At 41.5% G+C, this 18789-nt stretch overlaps 1 protein-coding gene across 5 annotated transcripts in view; it reads left to right on the top strand.

The window, feature by feature from the left end:
- cadm4 (cell adhesion molecule 4) overlaps window positions 1-18789 on the top strand; it is a 163955-nt gene that overhangs the window by 128517 nt on the left and 16649 nt on the right. For all 5 annotated transcript variants that reach the window (XM_061050212.1, XM_061050213.1, XM_061050216.1 and 2 more), the window contains exons 2-5: window positions 345-491; window positions 8406-8693; window positions 11989-12150; window positions 14109-14199. In XM_061050212.1, the coding sequence (XP_060906195.1) occupies window positions 345-491; window positions 8406-8693; window positions 11989-12150; window positions 14109-14199 (688 nt within the window). The remainder of the gene's footprint in view (window positions 1-344; window positions 492-8405; window positions 8694-11988; window positions 12151-14108; window positions 14200-18789) is intronic.

Here is an 18789-nt window from a genome sequence, read left to right on the forward strand (position 1 = left end):
GGTAATTATAATCATCCTTATTATAATCATAAGGACACATTGTTCATAAGCACCCTCTTTTACTTGTTGAGTCCTTCACTGTCTTTTCTCTCTCTTTCAAACTCTTTATCTCTTTCACCCTGTCTCCTCCTCTGTTTCCCTCCCTTCTGCGTTTCTCCATCGTCGCAAGCCCATGATGAATAGTGAGTAAATGAAGGATGCTTTAAGTACCTTATTTTGAAAGGTTCTATCTCAAGTGAGGAGCAAATTGAACATCCCTTTCTCTTGGCATCTGTTCCTCCCATTTGTCCCTCTCAACTTCCCCTCCGTGTTACTAAATTTACGTCCATCTTTCTCTTCCACAGCTCGTTGTCAGGCGGTGCAGGCCGAGAATGTGACAGTCTTGGAGGGCGGTACGGCCCAGATCTCCTGCCGCCTGCAGAACTACGATGGATCAATCGTGGTCATCCAGAATCCCCGCCGGCAGACCCTCTTCTTTAACGGCACGCGAGGTGTGTATATGCACGCGCACACATTGCTCTGCTTCATACTTTATTTTTCTGTGACATGTGTTTGACCTCAGTGACCTTTGAAAGCAGCCTTTTAAACACATTAGCAGTGACTCACCCGCACTTTACATTTTTCTTATTGCAAATGTCCTCACTTTGCCTTTGAAGTGATTCCACATTAAAAAGTCAGATAACCCTGAGTTAATTTAGGAGATGGTGTTATTCTCTGCCCTAACAGTGTGGCTGCTTCAACTGTTTTAAAAGCAGAGTTCTAAGCTCTCTGTATAATCCACTGTTAACCCCTGTGATGAGATCAGAACGTATTACAGCTCCTCATTAGAGCACAGCCTTGGCAATCTATGTTTTTTTTTTTTTTTAAAGGCAGCATTATGTTAAATTATTATTGTAACCAATATTATAATGAAGGCAGATTACATTGAGGCCCTCAGGGTAGGCAAACACTCCATGTTTTTTTCTTAACTAATTAAGGGCAAAAGCTGCCACCTTCAGATTCTTTGTAAGGGCTGCTAGGAAACCTCTGAGCAAGAGAACAAAGATCAAGGATATTAAGCATTACCTTTGAAATTTGGAAGGAGTAGCTTAATTGGAGCCAAATTTCATGTTTTGCAGTGTAGCAATGGTTTATTGATGCCTCACGTAATCTGTGGGATAAACTCCTTAAGATCTGAGCTCCAGCCAAAGGCTACAGTGTAAAACTCTGCTTGAGTCAAGGCCAAGAGGGTGAGTTTTTAATAATTTCACATTTTTTGTCATTCACCACGACAACACAGCAACATGCTTAGGTTAAGATTTAATATCATTAAAGGTCACATATTATCATCCTTTTCAACCAGTTTAAATAAGTTTCAGAGCTGCCCAAAAGATGTCTGTAAAGTTCCTTGCTAACAATCCACTCTGATCCTGTATTTTATCATGTCTATAAACCCCTCTATTTCAGCCCTGCTCAGAACAGGCTGTTTCTGTGTCTGTAGCTTTAAATGCAAATGAGCTGTCTCTGACCACGCCCCCCTGGAAGGGCTTAGGTGGCTGAGGTGGTTGTAGACAGGCTAGAGACACATAATAGTGTTAGAAAACCATGGTAAAGTGTGTTTAATATTTAAAGTCATAATGTAACGTATGTGATTGCATGTTATGACTTAACATAATGTGTGGCATTTTTTTGCGTTCCTCTGAGGAACAGGTTGTGTACATTTTGATGCCCCAATAGACAAAGCACTACCAATCTTTTTGATGATTTTGTCCTCTGAATATATGAGTAGTGTTGTTTCTTTTTACAAAAAATTGCCCAAAATGTCTGAAAAATTAAGTGGGTAAGCTTTATTTGAAAACCACTGAATTCATTAAGAAAAGTAGCTAATTATTGTAACTTATACACAGGTTTTTATAGACTACATTGTATTGTTTGCTAGAAATGCTGCCCCCCCCCCCCCCCCCCCCCCCCAAAGAGTACATGTTCACCACTCACCAGAGAATGTTGCTGTGCAAACTCTTCAACAATAAACCCAAGTCAATATGAAGAGTTGGTTCCAAGTCAAAGTCACTCTGACTCGCTGCTCCTTATACAGTTTGATGAGTTATGATTCTGAAAGGGTTTGCTCTGCGGTTGTAATTGTGTGGCAGGTGTTTATTTCCCCTGCTTGATTTCGCAATCTCAAGACAGTCTGTTTGCAGAGCTCACTTCCCTCAAGCTGCTCTCACTGAATCGAGATTTTGTGAAACTATAACACATTGTATCATTTTCATTTCAATCTGCTCCTGTTACTCAGAACTTTTGTTTAAAATTCAAACAAGAATCCTTAAATTGGAGTGATTGGAATTGAACTGAACTTACCAGAGAGTTAACCAATCAAAATGTTAGTTGAAAATGTTTTTGTTCTTCTCTCATGGCTTTGAGGCTGTGACAGATGAATAACTCTTCAGCTTCAAAGACAATGCAAGTTAGTGTAACATGTCCTTGAACTGGCTGAGTTTTCATCATCTTGCCGGGGCATAAAATAAGTTCAAGTTCAAGAACTGTGTTGCACTAAGAAGGTAGACATCCTCAACTGTAGTACCATGATTAAAGAAATCACTCGTGAAATTGAGCAGTGGCCAAATCCAGGGCTGGTTTTCTCTAGCTGACCTCTTTTTGATTGAGACGTGATGATGACGGGTTATAAGGGCATATCCTGCACATTTTTCTCATCATTATCCTATTGAAAGGTGAACCATGCTTAAACTATCTGATAGTCTAGATGAAAAAATCATTCTCTCTTTTTTCATAAAAGCAAGAAACTTAATACACCTTGAACATTTTATGACGACGCATTGTGGTGTCCATTGTTACCATTTTACTTTCCATCATGACTTAAGGAAGTTGTATCCTTATATCTTCTGATACAATAGATCCTGTCTACCCTTCTGTTTAGGTTGTAAGGGATTCCAATACTACAATAAACAACACACTACAATACAACACAATGTAGTGCATAATGTTGGTATCAGTTATTTTGGGAGAAGAAAACCACAGTATCTCAAAATCTGAGGCTAGTCTTTCTCATATTAAAGATAAGGCATCTGTTGCCATGTCATTGTTATCTCAAATATGCCATGCAATCTTTTTTCCCCCCTTGGGTGCCAATAAGGAGAAAGTGTCAATGCCACTGACAGCATGGAACAAAGAAAAGCTGTTGAATTTGTCAGGACCCGGAGACTTGGCAATCTCATTGGCAAAGATATAAAAGTAAGATGGCTGCTGCAGCTGCCAAAAGGCGTTTTTGTCATAGCTCAACTTCCGAATATGTTCCAGGTCCCAAACTTTACCAATGTACCAATTTTCATGTTTGTACTCAGAAGTGAACATTGAGCTCAGCAACAAACAAAAAAAACCATAAAAAAAAACAAAACTGGAACTTCCATGAACCTGTCGTTTTGTTATCACTAAATCCTCATCGCTGGTACCTCAAAGGCATATATTCATGTTTCCTAACTACAAACTATTACGTTTTTTTATGTTATAATTTTCACTTGATGACAATTTCACATTTTAATCATTACAACTCCCTGTTGTAATTACATTGATTCAACAATCACGACTCCTACGCTCCCCTCGGGAGCAGTCTCTGCCAACGTAGTAGTGGCTGAAGATTTTCTGAGCAGTACGCCAAGATAAGAATAAAATACTGTAGACAAAAAAGAGCTGTTTTCCTTCATGGTGCAGCATTCCAATACTTTTTCACTACAAACGTTTTCTTCACTTGTTTTTTAGCGCAAACACAGCTTGGACTTAATTGGGTAAGAAAGGTCGCTTCTTTGGGGTCCCTTACTCTCAACTCTTCCTTTAATTCCACCAGATCAGCTCACCCTGTGTTTAAGTATTTAAACAGAGCTGCCACAAGACATGGACTCCTTCAGAAAGCACGTTGGAGCCTAATCACAGGGAAGAGGAAGAAGTGGTGCGAAAGCTGGAGTGAAGGAGAAAATGTGAGAGAATAAAGAAAAGAGAGGGGAGAATGAGAGAAGGGCAGAGGTTTGAGGAAGACATGGGAACAGAGGGAATGAAAAAAAGGGAGCATCAGACGATGTAGAAAGAGACAGCTCTGGGAAATGATCCAAAGGTGAGACAAGGTATAAAGTATTGATGGCTTCCCGCAACTAATTTGGCTCCCGTAAGCACCTGAAAAGCCTCGATGGGGACATTTTTTCAGGAAGTGTAAATTACATCTCACTCTGGCACTCGCTCTGCCTCCACATTTGCTCCATCGCTTGCTGAAGGGCTCTTCCCATTTCTGCCTATTGCCCATCTGCCGCCCAGATATCGGGCTTACAAACCAGAGCCTTTCAGTGCCGAGCCATTCCAAGCTAACTGCCCAAATAAAAGCGCTGCTGTAAGTGCAGCGAATTAGGCTGCATGTTTTGCAAGTGAGCAACCAGTCAGGGGTGTGTTTTATGAGATTGTGGGGAACTGATGGCTATAATAGAGCAGTGGAACTATCCGAATGGACCCTTTCTCTTCAGTGGTCCATATCTCTTTTACTCCGGCTATTGCCAACTCTCCTCAGAATGCAAATGAAGCAGGACAATAAAGGTGAACTTGGACTTGAACAGAAGTCTGACATTTAGGTGCCATTTAGTGCCGTGAGGGAAAAAAAGATTTACCTATTCTTGGGGGAATAGCTCTCAACTGTGCTCTCAATGCCATCCGGTGGAGGGGGAACATTTAGGGGGTGGGGGTGCGGAGATTAGTGCGGTGTACTTGCAGGAAAAGTGGACTAACTCCATTGCTCCAGGCCCCTGTGGATTTCTGTCTCTATCTATATTTTTTTTTTTCCCGCCTTCCACATTACATACTGTTATCAGACAATTTCTCTCATATTTTTACCCTTGTTCCCCCTCTCTCTTTCTTGTACACACACAAAGCCAGTATATATACCCTGGTGTCTGTGTTGTGATGAATAATGCTGTGAGATGACCAGTTGTTACATCAGGGAAGTATCTGCTGTATGCCAAAGCCAACACAAAGGGAGCGAAGAGAGGCACGAAATGAAATAGAGACGGAGAGTGAGGGAGAGGTCTCACAGTGAAGTCGATACAAAGCGAGTGTCAAATGAGAATCTATGGACGATCGAGCCACTGTCACCCACAGACTGTTAGTGTTATTTGTTATTATCAGCATTTTTCTCGCCATTGATTCTATACTTTCTTCAGTAACAATAAGAGAATTGCTGTGAGTTCATCCCTTCTCAACCTCACTGTTCTTTGTCTTGTCTTGGTGTGAAATTCATGGTTGCTCATTGGTCTAAAGTTTAAGATCCGATGAAGAATTAAACGTTAACGTTTCTACACTCGCATTCAATCCTTAGATATTTTCCAGAGTGTGGATTGCAGTGATTATGCAGTGTACAAGTGTAGTGTTTAATCTGTCTCTCTCTCTCTTGCTCAAAGGGCACCACTCAAATTAATAGCTTTCCTAACACAGATTTTGGTTGTGCAATGAGTTTTATTTGCATGGCACTTTTCAAAGTAATTCCACACTGTGTAAAACAATAATGATTAAAACCTAATAAGCTGAACAATAAAAATGCCGGTCTCTAATTATAAAATGGACTTACACATGACTAAAGTTAGAGAATTGAAAACAAAACTTTAGGATCATCCAATCAGTGTTCAGGGCAAATGAACAACACTCTTTGACAAAACTGGAAATGAGAGAACCAGGACATTTGTTATGTTGTACGATTGTACAGTCCAGAGCTGCTCGAGACTGAATTTACAACTTCTCTCTGAACTTTTAATGTCAAGCCCATCTTTAGATTTATGTTTTGCACTTTTCCTCTGCAGAGATTTCAATGAGAGTGACATCACAAATTAAAAGTTAGTTTAACCCTGCACTTGTTCCAGGATTTAGGAGACAAAACTGTTAATTGATGCAAATGTAACTTCCATGACACTAAGGAATAACTGATTCCGAAGCAAAAGTAAATGTCATACCTTAAATAAAGCATTCCCTCATTCTCCGTTGCTCTCTTTTAAGTACCTGCCAAATCCTGAGTGTTAAAAGGTACATTTTGAGAATGCATTAGTGGCATCAATTGCCAAGGTCTACACTGTGCCATTGATACCGAGTTCCTGCAATCAGGTCTCGCCAATGTCATTCAACTGCAAAGCCATAGAGCAAGCACTTTCAACCCTGCATTTCTAGACCTGTCGTGCCAATCTAACCTGCGCCCTTATCTGCAAGAAAAGTGCAAGCGGTTGCAGCAACTGTCACTTTCTTGGCCTGCATGTTGCAACATCAGCGTACCTACATCTTCAGGTCGAAACTACCATTCCTTTGCTTCCCTGTTGGTACCCTGTACCCTGACTCCTGACAGATGTTTCAGCAATTCAAGGAACTCTAGTGTTGCAAAAAAAAAAAAAAAAACAGTTGTTTTGCTAATTGGAAAAGAACTAAAGCAATTATTTTGGCACAGGCAAAATGACAAAAAATAAGACTACCACAACTAAGTCAAAGCAAGTTGAGAAGTCAGCAGTGATACATGAGAGACCTGCAGGACTTCTTCTCCTCTCCAAGGCAAGCTACCCACTCTCTGAACTCTGATTTGGTCTATTGATTCTTACCTTTGGTGACCCACTGGATATATTCTTTTCTGGCATCCAAGCCGACAAAGCAGATGTTCAGATAATTGTGCTTTTTTTTTTGGTGCCACACCAGAAAAATAACAACAAACACAATTGGCATGAATAATGGAATAAGGCTAGAAAAGGTTGAATATGATTCTCAAGATTTGTATCTGGAATTACAGAAATGAGCTGCTCTGAAACGGCTACCAATATTTAACACAATTTTAAGCCTTGGTTTTTATTTTATTCATTTTGAATGATTTTACATTGACAATTAACATCTGATTAGAGTTTCCTTGCCAGAAGTATATCTTGACTACAGGTTGGCTAGGCAGTGCCATGGATCTATGACATGAACACATTCAAAGTAACAAGTAGCATCACTCTTGAGAAAACCCTACTTCATCCTCATCAGTCTAAATGGTAACAAATCCACATAATGAACATCATGCTGTGCTGAAGAAACACTTAAAATCTAACCATTCAATTTATGAGGAACATTTCTAACTGGAGAAATAAATCAACTGAGAAATAAGGACATTTCCTTATCTGGTTCCACACAATCGTCTTATTTTTGCAACATTGCAAGAGCACAGGGCCTTTTTGCATTGGTTTAACTTTTGATACCATGTGACAATATCCACTTCTTAATTACATTCTAAAGTTGTAACCAAACGACAACCTCTGGTCTTGAAAAATGAAGCCAATGCAGGAGTGCAAAATCCTGCAGATTGTCGAGTGTCCGCTTGAGGCTGGCTCCAAAAACCCCAGAAGTCACTTACACACCACAGCCAAAAAAGCCGTTTTTACAGCATAAATTAAGATTTATGCTCCGTTTTGATTTCGAGAACGATACGTGTTATCCATAGTTAGGCGCGTAGCCGACATTAATGAAAGGTGGGCAAGATTTAACCGTTTTTCAAGAGGCTTAAAAACCTCTCCGCCTGCCGTTAGGTTGACTAAAAGTTAGAGTGAGACGGCATTTCCAGCACGGCATTTCCTGCTGCCGATGAGCCTCCAGAGCCCCCTGCAGTAACAGATGGCTGACTTCCCTCAGGCATCGTCCATTAATATTTACAGTACATGGTTGCAACAGATACCTCACGAAGTACTGATTTAGGCAAAGAAAACTCCAGCCTTTAAAAAAAACAGTAAATGGCAAAAATGAAAACATGACGTGGCACTTGAGTGTACTTAGTAAGTGTACTAGGAAAACTTTGGTCTCTCAAAAACTGAACAGTTCCCATTTTTCACAGGCAGTATGCTTAATGTGAATAAGTATGTTTATGTTTGAGGGACGACCTCACTCCCTGCAGTGCGTCTCATCCAAATATAAATTCAAAACAGAAAAAGCAAAAGCCTTCTAGTAAAATGTGTTAAAACGAGTTCTTTAATATAGCGCCGGATTTGGCAATTTTATTGTGTGTGCGTGCGGGTGTGTGTGTGTGTTTGTTGGGTGTATTATCAGCAAACAAAGCACCATGACAAAAACAATTCTCAATGCTCTGTGTCTGTCTGGGAAGCTTAGCAAAAACATTGGATCAATTACACTGACCCAGAGTAAAAGATTTCTTTGTTTTTTCACACTTCGATTTTGCTTGTAAGTTTTTGTTTGTTTATATTTACATGGAAACTGTGTTTAGGGTTTTTGTGTTTTTCCCTCTGACGACTTATGTCTTCCCTTTCTTCCTGTCACTCGCCCACCATCTCCTCTCCTATCACACCCCCCCCCCCCTTTTCCATCCATCCTCATCTCCCTCTCTCCACTTCTACTCCATCTTGGTCCATCTCCAGCCCTGAAGGACGACCGTTTCCAGATGGTGCTCTTCACGCAGCGGCTGGTGCGCATCGAGTTGACCAACGTCAGCGTGTCGGACGAGGGCGGTTACTTCTGCCAGCTCTACACTGACGCCACCCACCATCAGGTGGCGACGCTCTCTGTTTCAGTTCCCCCTGAGATACCTACTGTGGAGGTGAAGCAGGAGGCCGTGGAGGGAGGGGAGGTGGAGCTCACCTGTGTGTCGCCGCGCAGCAAGCCGGCCGCCACCCTGCGCTGGATTCGCAACGCCCGAGAGATTCCAGGTACCTCGACAGGGCTGACAGATGGACTAATGGGTTGAATTGACGATTATGAGAGATAAACGAGGAAATAATGGGTGGAACAAAGGGCATGTGAAGTGGAATGGGTGGATGATATCATAGAAGGATGGATGGATGGATGATTGATGGATTGACACAGAGGAATGGCAGATGGATCAGCTGATGGCAGCAGAGTGAGATGAATTGATGGATAAATGGGGTTGGTGAAAATGAAGATTTCGGCTGCGGGGCTGCCAAAATATCTCCTCACCTCCTGTTTCTTTGAATTTGATCAAGCGTTCTATGCAATATTTATAGGAGTCGATCTAGTTTCAAATGATCAAACCCCCCTTTTTTTAGATTGAAGGAGTAATAACTTTTCTGTTCCCATTCCTGCAGAGAAAAGTCACAAGTTCAGAGAAGAAGTGTAAATCTACATATGATGATCTGTGTGTAAGAAAGACAGACATCAACTGGAAGTGCTGGAGACATTTCCTTTTTAAATGTTTATGATTCAAATTCTTTCATGATCAAAAAACGTAACCCCTCCCTTCATTGCGCTGTCTCTTGAAAAATAGGATTTAAATGTGTTTTATTTGCAGATATCTCACAAGTACACCATCACATCAAAGCATAGATGCTTCACACGCTTCAAATGTTCCGCTTCTCTCACTCTTTCCTTCTTTCACGGCATCACAAAGAGACACTTTTTCCTAACTCTCCCAAAATGTAATAAATCTCTGCGCCATCCTTGAGTCTGTTACCTTGATCCATTCTTCTTTTCTAACTCCCTTCCTCCCATGGCTTCTCTCATTTAAAGGGATACTTCACTCAATGAAACATCTAAGAACTAAGACCCCCCCCCCCCTCCCGTCTTTATATAACCCACGAGAATTATTCGCTCTTAAAAGTGTATTGGCGTTGCATTTTGATTAGAGTTTGGCTAAAACCTTGCAGGGATGACTGAACACGAAGAAAAAAAGGGAGAGATTAAGTATCTTTCACTCAGGCTTATGGCTATTTTTTTTTATTCAATTAATCTCCCTTTTTTAATAACCGCAGACAACACTGTTTAAAAGTACTAAATAGCTGTCAAAATGTGCTTCTTTATTGTTATTCATTAATTCAGTATCCACTGCCTTTAAAATACCTCAAACAGACAAGATGAAATAACGTGAGATAATCTGGTGTCAACTGTTTTTGGGACACACATCGGGAGCTGTTTTACCCTTTCAAACGTCGTGTCAGCCGTTGTCGTTTTTACTTTCTATTTTCGTCTGACTCTGAATGTCTCTTTCATCCGCTCTCTTTACTTGTTCCTCAGTCAGAACGCAGCTGTCAGCGTCACTCTGTCCTTTCCTCGCTACTCCTTCTGATCTTTTCTTTCCATTTTCCGTTTCTTTAAGTTTCGTTTGTGACAAAGATGTAACACCCATCACCTCGGTTATTGGTTGAAGATTACTTTTAGAAGGCCGCACGTTTGTCTCTCTTGTCTTATCCTGTTTACGAACACTTTCTCCAATGGTGTTTTCTTTTTCTGTTTTGTGTCCTTTTCTTTCCTCAGCCCCGAACTCTTAATGTCTAGTTTCTTCCTGTTTCCTTTCCCCTGTCCTTGTTTCCTCCTCTCCTCTCTTGTTTTCACTCCCTGTTTGGCCTTGTTTCCTCCTCTGTTTTCTTGTTTCTCCTGCTCTCATCTTGTTTTCTCCCTTTTTCTCAACTTTCCTCCTCTCTTCCTCCGTTTCCTCTCTTCTGGACTTGTTTCCTCTTCTATCATCTTGCTTCCCTTCCCTTTTGGTCTTGTTTCCTCCTCTCCTCATCCATCTTCTCTCTATTTTCAAAACTGGCTTCCTCTTCTCCTCTCTCCTGGTCTTGTTTACTTCTCTCCTCTCACGTTTCCTTTCCTTTGGTCTTGTGTCCTTATCTCTTCTCTTGTTCCTCTCTTCATGGTCTTCCCTCCTCTTCACTCATTTTCTTCCCATTTTTCCTGTTATCTTTTTCCCTCCTCTGGTCTTCTTCCTGTTCTTCTCTCCTCCATTTCCATGTCCTCTCCTCTCTTCTTCTGTTTCCTCTCCTTTTCTCTTGTTTCTTCCCCCATTTTCTTCTTCAATTTCTTCACATCTTCTTTCTTGTCTCCCTTCTGCCTCTTCTCCTCTCAATCCCTCTGTTCTCCTCTTTCTCCCCTCTCCTCCTATCCTCTTTTGTATCCTTTTCTTCTTGTTTTCACCTGTTTACTCTCATTTCCTCTCATTTCCTTGCCTCTACCCTCCCTTGCTCTCCTCTCTTTTTGGCTCTGAGTTAAATGAACTGTGACACCAGAGGTTAGAAGCTGATCCCAGCAGATATGGGAAAGTACTCTTTAATTAAGACCCTATCTTCCCACCGCTCCCGTTTTCCTGCTCATCTGCACCCACCACCGGCCTCTCTCACGCTTCGATTGGGCTCACTTTCATTTGCTGGGTGGCAATAATTGAAAACTCAGCGCGATATAAGTAATATTGTTAAATTCTGCCTCAACATGCACAAACTCCCAATACGTGACCGTGTCACCCCTCTGTTCCTCCTCCCTCCTCTCTTCTCCCATCTTTCTCCCTCCCTGTATCTGGCCTGGAACTCTTATCATCCCCCTTTCATGTCTGGGCTTGTGTCGCCTCAGTTCTCCTCGCTCGACCCCCCCCCCCCACCCCCCTTCATCAATCATATGCCCGATTTGCTGCCCTCCTCTCTCCCTCTGTGACTCCCTCGCCTTCTTTGCTTTTCTTCTCCTACCCGTTTCCTTTGACATCACCCCCCCCCCCCCTCCTCCTCTCTCTGAGTCTGGCTCAGTTCAAATCTCAATTCCTCTATGCATATTCACTCTTTTCATCCCTTTCTCGCCCCCATTTCTCTCTCTCTCTCTCTCTCTCTCTCTCTCTTTCATTCACGCACACACAAAATTCTCACTTAATTTACCATCTGCAAACAAACAGTTCTGTGCTCATAATTGCCATGAAATAAAGATGCAAATTGCTTTCTCTTATTCTGTCCTCCACCTCTCATACTCCTCTCTTCAGGTACAAGTGCTGCTGTAAAAACCTCATCCACAACTCCTTAATTTCGTTTTCCTCCTTTCTGTCTACTTCTGCTGCTTCTCTCCAACTCTATCTTCTCCTCCAAAACTCTCCCCATTCCCCTGTTCTCTTTCCCCCTCCTGTGATATCCCTGCAGGAAAAAAGGCATGATTTTGGCTGCTAACTTGTTTCCTCCCCACCCCACCTGTCCTCTTCCTCTCCATCATCTCATCCCTCCTGTTTCTCCTCAGGTGTGATGTCCCAGCAGGACAATGGGAAGACGTTCAGCGTGTCCAGCACCATCCGGATCCCAGTAGAAAGGAAAGACAACGGGGCAGCGCTGAGCTGCGAGGCGTTCCACCCGGCGCTGGGCGGGCAGAAGAGGATTCGACACTACCGCCTGGATGTGTATTGTAAGCCTCTACGACGTCATGCAAACTGTTTGTATTTAAGCGCATTACATCAAAGCACTTTTCATCCATCTTGGAAACAAATGGAGTAGGTCGTTCACGGCCAAGTATTAGAATCGTTAATTATTCCATCTGTGTTGCTGTCTCACAAGTTATAACTTCCCTCCTGTTCATTATTTTTATTTTAATGCCAGCAATGATTTTGTCAGGGTAGCACCCTCGTTTGTCAAACGTTAGCTATCTCATTTAAGAATGATGCTCATTTATACTCGGCCCAACATTTAAGCAGAGTGATGCTCTGAGCTGCCCCTGTTTGAGACCCGCTCTCATCAAAGCCTCATACATTCAAATCTCGTCATGCAGGGAGCTGGCAGGAGCAGGCCCGCAGCCAGGTTAGGGTCGTGGCTTAAGAAGCTAAGCAACACCAACTGAGCTAACCTGAGTCACATTAGTGTGAGCAAAGATCCCATTGTAATTCTGAGACTGAGGAATCTTTTCTGGCCTATTTACACAAGTTGTAATGCTCTGCAATCTCTGTGCATATGTCTGTGCGAGGCAGGCTAAAAGCAAACAGTGATCATAACACTGCCAGAGATTTAAATGTATAATTGGCTTAAGTCTAGTTTTCACTCAGGGCAACAATTTCAGATAGAACGTTATTTTTATTGTAAGCTTTATTCTCTGCAGAGGGTTCTGTAGGTTTTATCTTTGAATTATCAGACAGCATTAATCTATCACTTTTAGAAAAGTCTTTAATAAATCTTTATATGTATTGTATTGTCTATCTAGTCCTAACCCTGTCAAATGTGTTTAGTTTGCTGATGCTGCTTTAGTTTTGACACTTACCCTAACAATAACCCTAACCCTAGGGTTAGGGTTATTGTTAGGGTTAGGGTTAGTTCTTTAACGTGAGGAGAAACATATGACATGTATTTGCGAACGCAGATATTATATAAAGATATGACCCTATCTAACAAGCTAGGACTAGAACAATATTTTCAGTGATTTGTTTAGATTTAAATAAAAATAGACACTTCTTCAGGTTCTCCATTTTTTTCAATCCTAATAGTTTGTTGTTTAGACTATATGTTGTTTTATTTTTTTCAAAATTATAGGAGAAAAATACAGCTCTGACAGGGCGGATATAACGGACAAAGACAACCACATGCAACAAACAAACAAATAGTGATAGCCTCGTTCTGTGAGGTAGGCCCTGAGGACCTAACTGAACACACATCAGATGCCCAGCTGCCTCTCAACAGGACATGGCCTGGACAGAGACATGGACGGATATGGGATGGAGGGTGCATATTCTAAAGTGCATTACAAAATGATGAATTAATACTGATATTTAAATTTGACTTCTATAATTTTATATATCAAATCTCAGTACTACAAACCTTTCACAGCTGTATAAAGCGTCAATATTTACAGTTGGCGGTATTATGCACATGCAACAAGTCCTACTACATCCATCTCTGACTGCAGTTAATTGCCACTTGTATACCCATGTTTGTTGATGAATCCAAATGATTAATATTCAACACTTTTGTCAATCTGTGCTGCTGGAGGTTCCTCCAGCCAGAGAACTGCTAATAATGACCGACTGTCAGGGAGGATTTGGCTTCCCATCGCTCTGCTGCTGAAGTTAGTGCAGTACAGCAGCTGCCCGAGCGGTGGGCTGCTTATGATAACAGGTGTCTCGTTCGTGGGCTTTGCCGGCTGGTTGCCTTGGAAACAGATGTTAAAGACCCTTCCTCCTGCCACGAGTTCACCGTTCCCTTGTTCCTCTACTTTGTTCCTACACTGTCTCGCACGCATTCCTGATTATTCTCCTGTTGTCTCTGAACGTGGCTCTATTTTGTTCACTTTGATCCATTTTGTTCCATTGAGCCTTTCTTGTTTGCTCTCTCGCACAAATACTCGTTTTCTCAATACACCTTCTCTTTCTCTCCCCACAGTTGCACCCACAGTGAGAATTGTTCCTCCTACGGGAATTCTGCGAGAGGGCGACTCGCTTAGCCTCACCTGCTCCGTGACTGGGAACCCCCTGTAAGTCTGTATGCATGTGTGTGTCTGTGACCTGCCTTAAAGGTGCACTATGTAGATTTGGTAGTGAAACAATTCTATGCTATATTCTCTGAACTAAATACACAAACTTTATCAAAGGAAATAATAAGTCCCTGGAACATTGTTTGGAGCTAAAAAGCGACCAGGAGGGTTACGCTTTCACTGTTGCGGGCCCACCACCATAACTTCTCACGTAGCATTTTATCTTTAAACCGTTTTCCAGGGGCCAAATTTTCCTCTAAGGATAGTTTGTGCATAGAATTATGAACATAAACCACATAATCTGTAAATATCTCCAACTTTTACATTTCTCCACCAAAACTCCATAGAGTTTATTATATGTTTTAAAGCGCAGTTTTCAAAATCCAGTGTTACAAAGTTCTTTGCATTGGCAGCAAAATAACAGACCAGTTACAAAATCACATGCATAAAAAGGGGTTCAGATGTAACTATTTTCCAGATTTATTGTTTGGGCTCTGTTTGCCTTTATTACATAGACAGGACAGTGGATAGAGTCAGAAGTCAGGGAGCGAGCGTGTGGGGAATGACACATGGCAAAGGATGGGATTTGAACCTGGGCCATCTACTTTGAGGACTGTAGCCTATGCACATGGGGCAGGCAAAACAACCACTAGTCCATCGGCGCCTGAAGACATATGAAAATACTTTTTATTCTTGAAGATTTATTTAAGAAGGAATTTAAAAGAGATCGCTAACTCTGCTGAGTCTGAGTTACACTGACTCAACATTAGATGCTTTAGTTTCCCCTTGTTTCAAAATATTACACAAACACTCCAACCATCTTCAGAACTGATGATATCATGTGTATTTTTATACAAGTAACAAGTACAAGTACAAGTAAAAATCTATCGTGGAAATAAAGCAGCTATGGAATTAAGACACGTCTTTATATCCGCACTCCTTTGTCTGCTTACATCTGAATGATTTTGGAGGTCTCTGTTAAACAAGTATGATGACTGGTTGAAGTACTTCAAAGAGTCCTTTAAAAAGAAATAAAAGTCATACCTGCACTCAGCTTCCAAAGAAAAGACTCTGGCGCATGAACCAGATGGCACACATCTCATGAGGCTCTTTGGGCTTTCCATACATTAGCAGTGTGTTCATGTGTTTCCTCTCATGCCACAATACATTTCTGACACGAAAATCAGACAGAATAAAAGGTTTCGTCTCAACAAAGGATTGGAGCCTTGACAAATCGGCTTAATGATACACAATGAGCATGTGATTGACGACAACATGCGGGAGGGTTGCCAAGTTCAATGACAACCCTCACAAACACAAAATGTCCTAAAATGGTAATTTCACAATCGCAACTATAGACTTTAGAGTGTTTTGTGGAATGGTTCTGAAGCTGCTGCGAGAACGACATTTAGGTGGTAACATCATCAAACAGCTGGTAGCTGCAGGTAGCAGCAACACAGACGGATACAAGCCTGAGGGGCTCTGCTTTCATTCTGGCAATCTGTTTGGAGGGTATGATTGTTGCTGGATTATGATGAGATGAGTTCATGCATTTACCCAGAGCACATGTTTGTGTGTAATGTAGAATAAGCTCAAATATAGCAACCTGCAATGATAGAAAGAGTCAGAACTTAAGATCTAGATTACCTCCACCAAAGACTAAACTGATGAAGGATAATTGAGATTTTATTTTTAAAACACACAAAAAAAAATACATGAAAGCATTTCCAGACTCTGAACGCTTCCATGAACATGAGGGGCGATCTGGGACTCAGACAGCTTTTCTTCATACACTGTTTATCTTCCTGTAATTACAATCCACCTTGCTCAACAAATCCCCTCCTTCTTATGAGCTATAGTGGAAATGTCCTTGAATAACCTCTACCTGTACCAGAGGAGATTTTTAGCAACCACAGCAAAATATACTGGTTTTTTTTTTTTCTTTCTGGATTGCTACCAGATGTGTGTGAACATGTGTGCTTTATCAGCTCTCTGTACAGGGTTCCAGAAAAAAACAACAAAGAGATAGATGAAAGCATCTTCCTGAAAAGCCTAAAATAGCTAGAGGCAAAAAAAGACACCTTTCCCCCTTCCTCTTTATTATGTGTTGTTCAAAATCAACACCACGCTGACCTCTTTCTATATAATTACCAGCCTACATAATTCCAGAGTTTTCGCTTGGAAACTTCAAGTAATTACCAAGTACTCTTAATCTGGAACAACTTCAACTTATTCCCCCTATAATTACTGCAGGATCTCTCAGTTCTTTATGAAAAAATCTATTCTTAGAAATGAGCAGGAAATTGTGCACAACCACATGCTGTCTTCCACAAATGATGCAGGCCCCCGTTGGGCCAATCAATCCAAAATGCATCATCTGTTGAAGTACAATTGAAGTTAAACCAGGGGTGACTAATAAATCACATGAACGTTTTCAATATTACCAGCGTCATCAAAACAAAACAGGACATTTTGTAATCATGAAAGCGACGTGATAAGACACATTATGCTTCAAGGTTTTAATCAAAACAACGGAGCCCTGTCTCCTGGAAATGAGGTTCATATACAAATGATATGCAACAGAATGTATGTTTTGGGTGACAGATCACAGGGGGGGGAAAAGTCATCCTTTGTTCATGGAGTTTAAGTTTCTTCACTCCGGCTGCAGATACAGCCTGCATTAATTGTCCTGGCTGCCATTGGCTTTTGAAAAGACGAGTTGTGTGCTCGTGTTATTTTCCTTGCTTGTTGTATTTATTGACACTGGACACTTTAACTTATTTTATTGTTTTTTTTTTTATCTAAATAGAAAAATACTTTGCACATTTATTTTATAAGACAGATGCTTAGGAGAGTAATGTGTCCATCAAAACTTGCAAGCAAACTCCTGCACACTGTCTGACTTGCAAAACTACATTTATAGGCAATGATTTGGTACTAGACGTTTATCCGGTAAAGTGTTGTTTTATGTTGTTGTTTTTTTTTGCATGATAGATAAATGTTTTACTGCTGACTGAAAAAACGAACATCCCTTTATTAGATGTACTTGATTAACACACATAGGCAGTAATGCGCACACATGCACAAACAGGATCCTATGGACATGCACTAATGGAGAGATGTAAGCGATGTGTTGAGCGCTTCAGAGCTGGTGGGGGGGGGTTGGGGGGTTCAGTTCCTTGCTCAAGGGCACCTCAGCAGTGCTCAGGAAGTGAACTTGCACCTCTCCAGCTGCCTGACCAGTCCCTACAGACTGAGCTACTGAACATAACACATTTAACTCCAGCACAGTACTGAATGTATTGTTTGATAAAATCTAATAAATACTTTCCTAAGCAAAATGTGGGAACTACATTGTCCTTACAGTGTAAGTAGAGAAAGGGATAATTGATATACAAATGTAATTTCTTGCAGGCAGGTTTGCAGGAGCAGAAGAGTTGTGAAGTATCTGCAGTGTCACCCAACATTTCATGTTTGAGGGATGGATAAAAAACACCTGATCCATATTTTATTGCGTGAAGGACAAAAAGAAAAGGAGCTTTAGACAGATCCCAAAGTTGTATGTGAGTCTGTGTGCCTGTGTGTGTGTGTGTGTGTGTGTGTGTGTGTGTGTGTGTGTGTGTGTGTGTGTGTGTGTGTGAGTGTGTGTGTGTGTGTGTGTGTGTGTGTGTGTGTGTGTGTGTGTCGACTCAGAATCAGCAGTCAACACTTTAAGAGCCAGCTTTGAAACAAATCCGCTCTCTAGTGTGTGTTCGCATCCCTTTGTGCACTTTCCAGGAGGGTATTGGGTCCTAAGCTCCTAAACCCTGTCCTAGATGGTCTGTCTGTCTGTGGGCACCAAGTCCACTAAAGCTCCCCTAGTAAAGCTTCATGCAGCCAAGTACGTGTGTGTGTGTGTGTGTGTGTGTGTGTGTGTGTGTGTGTGTGTGTGTGTGTGTGTGTGTGTGTGTGTGCGTGGGTGAAATCCCACAGTGAGGACTGGAGGAGAAGCGTGTTGGCTGTAGACCCGCCAAAGCTTTGTAACGGCTGGTGGAGGACACTGTGTATATGTGTGTGTGTTTATGTGACACATGCATGTGATTGTGAAAATAAGAGATGGGACAGCAGGACACTCCTGACTGACCCACATCCCACACTGGACCACATATACATATAAACACATTACAGAATCATTGTCGCCACCTTGCTCGCTCCCTTGACCTGCTAACAGCCTGTTAACTATTAATGACCAATTATACACCGCTTCCTTTTTGTGTAGGGGGGCACTCATTGTTTTAGAGGAGCAATGAAGACTTGACAGTTTGTAGTTTAATTGCCTGCTTGTTTGTGTGTTAGCATTTGACAGAATTACAGCATATGGGAGTGTGAGTATAGTTGAGTGTGCGTGTATGTATTTATGTGTGTGTGTGTGTGTGTGTGTGTGTGTGTGTGTGTGTTAGAGGGAAAGAGAGAGATTTTGTTTGTGTGTGTTGGAAAAGTAAGAGAGTGTGTGTGACTAAGCAAGAAAGAGGTTTAATTAGGCGTCCTGAGGGATTAGAACCCAGATGAGTCAGGTTGGTAATCTGGCCATGGTGGCAGGAGCAGTGACAC

Source organism: Labrus mixtus, chromosome 11, assembly GCF_963584025.1.
Source record: "Labrus mixtus chromosome 11, fLabMix1.1, whole genome shotgun sequence".
NCBI lineage: Eukaryota > Metazoa > Chordata > Actinopteri > Labriformes > Labridae > Labrus > Labrus mixtus.